This window comes from Papaver somniferum, chromosome 2, assembly GCF_003573695.1.
Source record: "Papaver somniferum cultivar HN1 chromosome 2, ASM357369v1, whole genome shotgun sequence".
NCBI lineage: Eukaryota > Viridiplantae > Streptophyta > Magnoliopsida > Ranunculales > Papaveraceae > Papaver > Papaver somniferum.
The window spans coordinates 187,636,726-187,647,368 of record NC_039359.1 but is presented as its reverse complement, the minus strand read 5'-3'; the positions used below and the strand labels follow the sequence as shown (position 1 = coordinate 187,647,368).

General features: G+C 35.5%; 2 protein-coding genes across 6 annotated transcripts; one reads left to right on the top strand and one right to left on the bottom strand.

The window, feature by feature from the left end:
* Window positions 1–2,708: 2,708 nt before the first annotated feature.
* Window positions 2,709–8,376, bottom strand: LOC113350021 (histone acetyltransferase GCN5-like). 4 transcript variants are annotated; one of them, XM_026594083.1, is made up of 14 exons: window positions 7,655–8,372; window positions 7,200–7,264; window positions 6,965–7,045; window positions 6,635–6,706; window positions 6,267–6,435; window positions 5,951–5,994; window positions 5,448–5,547; window positions 4,661–4,729; window positions 4,293–4,344; window positions 3,926–4,044; window positions 3,587–3,680; window positions 3,322–3,463; window positions 3,165–3,239; window positions 2,709–3,024 (listed from the first exon to the last, which is right to left on the bottom strand). In XM_026594083.1, the coding sequence occupies exons 1-14, from the start codon at window positions 8,237–8,239 to the stop codon at window positions 3,021–3,023; spliced, it is 1,671 nt and encodes a 556-aa protein (XP_026449868.1). In that variant the 5' UTR covers window positions 8,240–8,372; the 3' UTR covers window positions 2,709–3,020. The 4 variants fall into 4 exon arrangements, 3 of the variants coding, with proteins under 3 accessions (XP_026449868.1, XP_026449867.1, XP_026449866.1); XM_026594082.1 differs by having other exon boundaries at window positions 3,121–3,239; window positions 4,293–4,347; window positions 7,655–8,371; XM_026594081.1 differs by having other exon boundaries at window positions 4,293–4,347; window positions 7,655–8,371.
* A 192-nt stretch (window positions 8,377–8,568) lies between these two features.
* LOC113350020 lies at window positions 8,569–10,556 on the top strand. 2 transcript variants are annotated; one of them, XM_026594080.1, is made up of 3 exons: window positions 8,569–8,833; window positions 9,775–9,924; window positions 10,106–10,556. In XM_026594080.1, the coding sequence occupies exons 1-2, from the start codon at window positions 8,705–8,707 to the stop codon at window positions 9,874–9,876; spliced, it is 231 nt and encodes a 76-aa protein (XP_026449865.1). In that variant the 5' UTR covers window positions 8,569–8,704; the 3' UTR covers window positions 9,877–9,924; window positions 10,106–10,556. The 2 variants fall into 2 exon arrangements, with proteins under 2 accessions (XP_026449865.1, XP_026449864.1); XM_026594079.1 differs by having other exon boundaries at window positions 8,570–8,833; window positions 9,775–10,424.
* Window positions 10,557–10,643: the final 87 nt, after the last annotated feature.

Sequence of the window (10,643 nt, the reverse complement as noted above, 5' to 3'; positions counted from 1 at the left end):
AAATGCAGAAAATATTATGCATCTAAACAAAATGATGCATAAGACATTCTGCACGTGCATAAAAAGGATGCATAATTAGAAAAGTGAAAACAATAATGCATAAGGCATTATGCATCTAAACAAAAAGATGCATAAGACATTATGAAGCCAAAATAAATAATGCATGGGACATTATGCACATATATAAAATGGATGCATAATCAGAAAATTGGAAACTACTGTCTGGAAAATTACCTTGTTCAGCATTGATAGCAGTTGCGGCAACGAGGCATCCACTAAATCTCCCTGTAAGAAAGGTAGCATCGACATAAATCATGGGTCGAAGGTAACGGTAACCATGCATACATGCCTCCAAAGCAATAAAAAGACACGCAAACTTATTTGAAGGTGCTTCAACTTCTAAATCAATTGAACTTTTCTCATTCAATTCAGTTTCATTCATTTCAACTTGAAAGAAATCCAACTCCCGGGATTTGTGCTGCGAATGGCATCTCATACCACACCAGATGCAAAGACGACATGGCATCATCACCAAATATATCCTCATACACTTTCTCTCTTCCATTGTAAGCTTGGTAATATTTCACATTGATCCCGTAGCTAGATTTCATTTTCTTTTTCAAATCAAAACCTTTGAAACTCGGATCACTTCTGATTTCATCCTTGATCATACTAGAAACAAATGTACTGCTGAGCCTGTGGAAAAGCCTTTAACATCCCACACCACGGTGATGACTCCTAACATATTTCTTAACCTTAATCATCCCATTTTCAACATCAACAGCACAAACCTTATACTCCCAAGGGAAATTTTCTTTTGAGCATTTTGCATAGAACCTGATAGGTTCGTTCTTAGTATATAGAAGAACATACCAGACTTTAGCTCGTATTTCTTCACTGCAATACGTACTTCTGCTACACCTCCAAAAAAACTTTTCCCAACCCTCAGTCCTAAGAACCTTGTTAACAGGCTCAGAATCATCTTCAAGGAAATTCACCATAGCTTCTAGGGGTTCAGGTTCTATTACACGACTACTTGAAGCTCTACTACGACTGCTGGAAGAATTGCAACCAACTTCAACAAGTAAATCAAAGCTCTTCTGACCTTTACAGTAGCAACGAGATACAAAACACTGAAGCAGAACATCAGAATCAACCCGCACAAACTTGGTTCCATCATTAAAGGAAAATCTGACATGATGAGGTAATAAACGACTCCACTTCTGGCAAATGGTTGTCTTCAAAGACTCCAGAGTTGTGTTGACATCAAAAGGATGTTCTAAGAATTCAATGAAGTAGTGAATTACAGCTAGTGCACTAACAACAGGCATTTCACCCTGCAAAAACACAAAAACAAAATCAAACATATCTATCCTGCATATCGCTTCACAAAAATTCTTACTCAAAATTAAAAGATCAAATCAACAACAGCATTAAAAGATCTAAGTTAATCAAAATCAGATCTAAAATCAACTAGATAGCAAAATCAAAAACATCTACATTAACGTAACAGAAAACAGATCAAAAATCAACTGGAAATCAAATCAAATAAAAAAGCGACTAGAACGGGAGCGAAAATTGGTATATCAATATCCGAACATGAAATCGAAACAAAAAAATTAAATCGAAAAGATCTACATTGATCGTAACAAATTCAAAACCTAGAAATCAAACTAAAATCATAAACTAATTCAAAAACCAGCTTAGAAGATCTAAAATAAGCTTCGAAAACCTAAAATAATAGATCCCAATCTTACAGAAACTAAAACCTAGAATCGAATCAAGATTATTAGAATGAATATTAGAATGAAATGAACGAACCCGAAGCTTGATTTTCAATCTCTCAATCAGCTCCTTCTCAGCTCTTGAGAATTGAATCTCTCAGCTCTCGCTCCGGCTCTATCTCCTTCTCAATCTCTCATCTCTCGAAACTGAATCTCAAAACTATTGAGGCTAATACAGGAAATAAAATAAAAAAGAAACAAAATTTTGAAAACTCTGGATGTCTAAAAAATTTGCTCGCCGATTTCGGGTGCGCCCGTGATTTTTTTCACATGTGGGTTTCACAGTGTAAAAATGGTTATGGCTGTAGTTTTCATTTCTCATCTGGGCTCCTCCGACTTTTTTTTTTTAAGTGAAGCGGTAGATAATCGCCTCTCACCATTGAAAAGGCACTTCTTTTGTTGCTCACTTGAAAATATACCACAACTCCCCATAGCATTCGCTCTCATACAGGAGTTAAAACCGTTAAAAAATGAAGAGAGTAAATAATGTTGCTTTCCTATTTACCCCACGTGCCCGGATCCAAAAATGACTCGCATAACATGGGTCTTGTTTCCAGCAATTTGATACTCCCTCCGTTCCATTTTAGATGATGTTTTATGATTACTTTTTTGTTCCAAAATACTTGAAAATTTTCATATTTTTCCACAAAACTACCAATAACATCCTAACTTTTTTCCTTGGAACTATAAGTTTTTTTTAATGCACCAATAGCAATTAATGTTTGAAGACTTTTCTTAAAGGTATAGATGAAAAATCTTCATATCTCTCTTCATTTCTTAATCTGCGTAAAAACTCCAAAAACATCATCTAAAGTGAAACGGTGAAAGTACAATTTCTAGAAATCCAGAATGGTGATAGGACTCAAATTTGTATATGAGACTTGATATTCTAAACACTCTTGGATACGCCACACATCCAACACGTTTGGTCGCAATATTTTAATTTGATTTTATGTTGAAGGGACCGCAATTAAGTCAATTCTACTAGCAAATGAAGCCTACTTTACACGAATACGAAGCGAACAATTAAGACATAACATCCCTCAACTTAGTTATGCTCGGACTTGACTAATTACACGCTGGTAGCTCGCATTTTATCCAGCACGCAACTGAAGCAAGTACATGTAGCTAGTGGGTCCGACTGCAGAAAATTACAGCCTTCCGCCAAAGCACGAGAAGATGTAGTTATGCTTAAGTTAAAAACTGTAGGTTTTTGCTTCCCTAGTCCGGAAGGATTCACCTGAAATGAATGTTCAACACGATCCATTTAATTCAGACGAAGTTGCATCAGTACTAACTTCGCCAACAAAACAAAGCAAACAAGAGGGAAGTATACCTTCCCCTTTCTAGATAGTGAAATTGGTGAGCATAGTGGCTTACATATTCATTATAGCTGAATTTTTGCTAGAAGCTTGGAGACCAGATTCAACTTTACTCATAAAGAACTTTTCTAGCCTGCACACCAGTAAATATTGATTTAGTCTAGTAGCAGCTCAATAGGGAGAAGTTAAGTGAGGAAAATAATACATACACCCACCTGGTAGCACATTTATGATAGATAGTCTCTGGCGAGTTGTAGGTGTGAGCATTAGAGAACATCCTCTTCGCATCTGCAACAAACATCTCAAGCGTAACGTAATATTGCCCCGACTCCAGCCGTTTCGATAGCGTCTTTAAATCTGAATAGACAAATAATAATCAACCCGCACATTTATTAGTAAACAAAGCATATTGTTTCGCTATTCCAGAAATTATAGAAGTGAACATAAATTTGATAAATCTAGTAGACACAACCATCTTACCAACGGGGTCTTTGATGACATCATAATAATCAGGGACATCGCGTGAATCAACTGGTTCCTTGAATGGCCAAGCATCAGGGTTTTCATGCATCATCTGTTTATGAAAGACATTTAATCATGGCCAGTGATCGATATTATGTGCCTCAAAAAATAAAAAAGAACAATACTATGTGCTTTATTTTTGCGAACTGTAAATTTCATTTAGCAGCAGGTGTTATTCTCGTAGATACTTAACCCTATGATGTATTGTACATCATAGCTTAAGGACCTGGCAAGAAGTATTAAAATAATAAAAGCTAACAACAAATATTAACATTTCTCAGAAGAACATAACCTTGCCTTTAGAAGAGTGTGCATAAAGGCATTCAAGGACTGGCGATAAGCGATGCCGTCTGCTGAAGTGCTCATTGCCCTACTTTGCTGATGATCCCACTGGTCAGGAGTCCACCCAGCTTCTCCTGTTAATCAGATTTCTCTCATTCTTCTATATAAAACTGCAGAGGATCTAACCTTTACAAATACGAGTAGTAGCATATAAAGAGAAAAACTATTTCCATGTAATGGTTTTCAAGTGAAAAGAGAACAGAAATATTTTCTGGTGATCCAATTCAATCTTCTGCTCTATCTTATTTTCCAATTGCATGAGTAAGGCACCATATTAAGCTTTTGAGAGAGCAAAAGCACAAGACCAGTTGAAGCTACTTACTCAAGCCAGGAATATCCTCGATTTTGATTATTCTTTTTGGAATGCCAGCTTCCTTCTGAAAGAAAATCATATTGATGAGATAAATCGACATCATCACTACAACACGATATTATTCCTCTACGAAAGAAAAACGTCTACCATTCTATACACTGTTATAGCAATTACAGAGAATATCATTGATCAACATACGTACATTGGTTGCAAAAGTGAGATACAATGGTTTCAAGTGAGCATGGCCAACCGTAGTAGGAAGACAGAATATAAGGAAGAACCATTCAGAAGTTGTGAAGCATATTAGGAAGATCGACTTAATAACTAACAGATTTGAAAAAACAGGAATTACAAGCGAACTAAGAATCACTCAATACCTTTTGAAAGTCAATTCCTGGATGGATAATGTGACAGTTTGAGAGTTCTCGTATCTTTCCATCGATTGCCTGGATCAAAACAAAATAACGAAAGCGTTCATCGACGTTGAAAAATATAGGGAGTACAGGTAGACAAAAAGCTGTGTTACAACGATACGCCAAAAAAAAAAAAACAGCCTTATCGATACGTATTTACACGGATACGCATACTAATACTCCCAATACTTCAAGATACAACTCAGTTAGAAAACTTTGACTAAATATTAAAAAAAATAGATATTTTACTAGATTCTATGAGAAGTTTTAACTATAGTGACAAAATATTAGTCCCGAGTCTGTTCACTGATTTTGCTCTAGACTTTCTTCCTTCTTATCCAAACTTTTTCTCTCTTCAGTGAGGTTAATCATACAGATTATATTTCAATCATCCAAACACATGTATGCATTTTGTTAAGTTTCTATCTTACATATAACATATTTATGTTAAACTACTGATCAACATTGAGTATGCTGTATCCCTGTATTTTAGTTTTTCAAGTTGGTGTATCATAGTAGCGTATTGGTATCTTGTATCCGGTACCGTATCCGTATCGTTGCAACACAGACAAAAAGTAAAAGTAAGGAGCGGAAAGAAAGAGCTATATTTCTTTGGCGTGGAGGATTTTATGCCACAAATCAGTTTTACTAGATTACTAACTTGATGAAATCATCGAAGTGTGTGCTCACTACAAGTATACTGACATTTATGATCAGAAGTTCATTAAGTAATAATGAAACTCAACTTTACCTGCCTCTGTTTGCGGATCATAGTTGACAAATCAGTGTAAGGAAGCTTAGGATCCATTTTGCATTCCATGAGGATTCCTCCATCATAGTCTTTAATATACCTGAAGAGTTATAGAACACTTACTCAAACTATTATTTAATTAGTTTTTCTGACAATAATAAACTTATTGGCGCAGAAGCTTATCAATAGATATCATCAACTATCTCTTTGTAAGAATCAATCATTTTACTGTAAGTCAAAACTTTGTTTCCCATACTGTATGTCTGCCTTGGGCAATACAAGCTAGGGAAAATATCAAATCAGAAGTTCTTTATACAACTTTACACTTCCAAAAGAAAGTGAAATTTTTTTCCAGAAAAGAAGTAATAGCCAGCAAGCTTCCCTGGGACTGGACCAACATGTACAAGTCTCAAAAACTACATCAACATAGCCGGTACATATCCACTATCCGGAATTCACAAACATATAGAGGACAAATGAACTAGCTTTAGCTTGAAACATACCCTTGCCATCTATCTTTGTCCAAATAAATCTCCTTTGTGAACCCCTGTCAAAGTAAAAGGAAATTTCAGTAGTGATGCCTCTAAAGAAAAAAAATTTAAGCAATAACATCAAACAATATAAAGTAAGAGGAACACTAGAAAGAGGGCGTGCTTTTGTTTCAAAACTAGACTTATCAGGCAGAGGTATTTATCCAAGAAGATCAGAGAAAACTTTTAGCTTTTGGCAAAGATTAAGAGCGATGTTAATAGCTTATATCCAATTCTTAACACCTCCAACAAGTATCAATCAAGGGGACAGGACTTTAGAAATACAGACCTGCTTAATAAAATAACCAACAGCATTGTTGTCTGCATAAGTTAGAAAATGAGTGAGCCCATCAACATCACGAGCATGCTGTTTTAGGTGATTCATCAATCTTGTCCCATACCCTTTTACTTGTTCATCTGCTGTAATTGCACAAAAAGCAATCTCTCCAAATTTTTGACTGCAAAACTCCAAGGATAAAGTATCAATAGTAAATATATTTCTATCGTAACTGAAATGGGCTGCTTAAAATCCAGTATATTAGAAAGCTAGAGTAAGCCTTGATGATTGTGACATGCTTCTTGCAACCCTAATCCTAACATGCTACAGTATCCACAGCATGAAAACATAAAATACATACGAGCAATAGACAGCTTTACCTGAGATATGGGTGATATGTTATGCCACCAACAACATGATTGTGCCTAACAATCATTACAGATTTGTGGGTTCTGGAAAGAATGAATTCTGTTAGTGTTTTAAAAGTCCAAAAACGAGACATCGAGAAATAGAGCTCAGGGCACTTTGAGACTGTTGCCATTATTTATAATTTCTGCAGCGGCCGCATAGACTCTATAGCCCATATAGGAGAGGTTTAGCCAAACTTTGGTCGTTAACGAAAATGATTAGTTAAGTATATCTTCTTGATTAAACATGGCGAACAATATTTAAATTCATTAAACTTTCCCACGAGGCTTTGGAATACACACCTATCCATGACAAGACGAACAATGTATTCCTTTGGCATATTGGGTAATTGTCTTGCAAAAATATTCTTCAGCCCTATTAGCCTGAGAGGAAACAGACACACAGACAGACAGGAGAAGAGAGTTAATAAAACAGTGGTAAAAGAGTTTCTCAAGAAAGCAATAACAGCACATACTGCACAAGGCGCATGATGTCAGTTTCTCCAAGGATTCAAGATTTAATGATCAAATGAGATACCAAACCATATGCTCATCAATTTCATCGTTGTTAAAGCACACAAACTTCAGTCGTCCAGCTTCCTCCTGTGTGAATAAACCAAAATTCCATCACAAAAAATTTCAATTCAAAGACATACTGTTTGTATCCGCTTTTTCATTTAGCAGTTTAAAACTCGAGGTATTTCAGAACACCCAGACTCCTGTTAGTGCAAATTCTTAGATTTCCATTTATACTCTTGGACTCTTTTCTGCAAGGGAAATGCCAACAGTCCGAACCAATATTACCATTATCACTGTATCAGACTACAAGGTGAATTTTCGACTACAGTCACTAGTACATTCATGAATAAACAGAATTAACAGTTACGTTAATCTCCCTGCACTTAAATGATTTCACCAATTGCAATAAACTTTATGATAACACATTACTTGGAATTGCACATATTTTCAAAGAAAAATAATTCAAAATTTTACCTCTCTCTTTAAGCTTTCTTCTCTAGCACTATAAGCACCAGTAGTTTGTATATTATCAGTAAATATCCCTTTCACCAAATCTTCCTTAACCACAATTCCGGAAAGTGACCTAACCACAGTTGATGCTGGAATTCCATTCCCCACACGGACTTCCTTACCAATATCCCCCTTCGAAGTTTCAAGCTTTAATGGAAAATTCTTATTCTTCTTTGTATTTCTAGTTAAATTCGGGTTGTTTGTTAATCTAGCATTATTAAAAACTCTCATTGAATCATTATCTTCTTCATCGTCGTCGTCATCATCTTCTTCTTCTTCATCATCTATTAATTCTTCTGAATCGAAATCAGTATTATAAATTCCTCCACCACCACGAGCACTAATACTTTCAGGATCATCATTTGAAGTAAGAACTCCGTCTCTTGTATCGGAAAATGAAAAGGGGTGTGCTGGTAATTGATCTTCTGATGATAATGGTAATTTACGTTTGTTATGAACTGATGAGCCTATTGATGCTGATGCTGAATGTGATGGTGATGGTGTTTGTGATGTACGTGATCGTACCGGTGCTGTTGAATGTGCTGACATTTTTTCCTCTTGTAGTAGTTATTTAAAAATTAGGGTTTGAATTCACAAAACTTAAACTTCGCAGTTGGAAGATGACTTTCCGGTGTAAACCAAGTGTAAAATAACTATTAGCGGTGAGATCTCTGTTCGGGGTAAATTATTGTCGTACCACTTGTAGATTGTTATTAAGAAGTTATCTGTCAAATGACCGTTAGATTTTTATACATTTGCAACTAAAATCGAACGGTTGTTTTACAATTTGCGGTTTCGATTTTCATTCGGAACATCAAACTGTTGATGTTTTATCATAGACATGCAAGTTTAACAGTTATCGTTTAGCCACATCATCTAGTATTGTGTTCTCCTGAAAGATCAAAGATCACATATATTTGGGGGTTTTGTGAAAAAGTTTCTCTTTCTGTTTTGATCTTAGGGTTTCTGAGAATATATTTTGAAAGAGATTTAGGGGTTTTGAACCGATACAAAATGTCATCAATTGGTGCATCAAAAGGGGTATTGGAAATTGCCAAGTTTGCTTTATATGTGAGTGTTCCAATTGGTCTTATGTATACTTTCGCCTTCAACACTAAGAATATTCAGAAAATCATGGGCAATGTAAGTAATCTTATTTTCGCACTCATCTCAGTTTCTAACAATCTTAGAATTAAAGTTTTGTTCAAACTAATTCGTATAATTCTAGATTCAATTGAGTCCCCCAAATTATCTTCTCTAGGTCAAGGAGATGGGTGAAAATACCGAGTTTTGTGCATATCAATATTTAGAAGGTTTTTTTTTCACTAATGCTGTTAATAGAAAGAGCTTGTAAAGTGCTCAATAAATTGTAGTTAGTCAAATCATAGTCAGGGAGCTGAGTCATACTGGGAATTAGAAATTGTTATGCTCCATAGATCTTAAAGAGCAGTCCAACTAACCTGTCTACCTAATGGGTATGAAGTTTGAAAAAGATGCAGGTGTTTCATATTTTCTTGCAAACTCGAATAAATTGGTAGCTTTCAGGTTTATGTTTTGAAACTCCTGTAGCTAAGCTGGATCTTTTTGCAATTGCTCTTATATTAATTTGTTTTCATTAGCTTATCTTGACACTTCACTTTAATTTGTTTTCATTAGCTTATCGTGAAACTTCAATTTCTGTTCGAAATTTGGTAAAACTTGACTTTCCATGGAATCATGCATACTATCTATCTTTGCTATAAGGCAACATTTATGCTGTGTCATCTGTTTGTTATCAAACCTTACTTATGCCTGCCAAATATTAACAATTGGATGTTGTAACATGTAATTACGATATTAGTGGTTTCCCTGGCCACTCAACATATGTTTTATGGTTCTTATATACAATAAGAATGTTAATTTTGAGGATTCTGTCTGTATTTACAACACCCACAAAAGGATCCTACTAAACCAAAGTAATCCGTCTTGTTTTGTTATGTGTCTTAGAGAATATATCTGGGTGCTTATTTCCTTAGTTGTAAAGCGTTATTCTGCTTATTCGACGTGTTCAAATCTAAACTGATTTTGCATCTTTTGTTGCTCAGAGATCATATGTGATATATCCTCCAGAGGGTCCTCCACCTCCAACGCCCGAGGAAATTAGAGAGATGGCTCGAGAAATTTCTCGCAAGAGAAATTTGCCTTGATGTCTCTATGATGTTGTAGTTACTTGCAGTGTTACTGTTCTTTCTTCAGTAAGTCCGGTTGTTTTCTTAGTGCTTGTATCTCTACGTTGTACTGGTGACTTTTCCCGCTGTGTAGTTTGATAAAACTGAATAAATTGTGCGATATATGTTATGTTTCCGTTGAAGTTCAGTATGGGAGATTGAGTGGTTTTCTTTAATTATAATCTCGCGTTGGTGTGGTTCATTTCAGATCATGTGAGGCCTTTATGTTACAAACTCGTATTATCGTTCAGTAAGAGAATTTCTGAACAAGAGCATGTATTGGAATTTACTGTACCAAACCAGTATTATAATGACAGAGTGCCGTGAATGGGGTGTCTTCTACTGCAACATGGTTCTACTTTTATATTTATGTTCTTTGCAGCACTGCAGTAACATCATCATTATCTGATTTTATGATAATATATTTGCTACCTTTTAAATTGTTCAGTATATTGTTGTTAAACTCCATTTATTCATAACTTTCTAGTGTTTAGGTTTGGATAATGAATGCGCTGGCTTAGTGTGTATAACTTCATGTATTCATCATTTTTTTTTTGAAGCATCATGTATTCAAGATTCGTGCAGACATCGTCGAGATCTTGAATACCTAATGATGATCTGTAGTTCATCTTGAATGTTCAAACACTAGTTCTGTTGTCTCTGCCTACTAGTACAGACATCGTCGAGATCTTTTGCTGTAGGCAAGATTTGTGCTGCATCCCGTCCAATTTTGTTTGTTTGTTGTC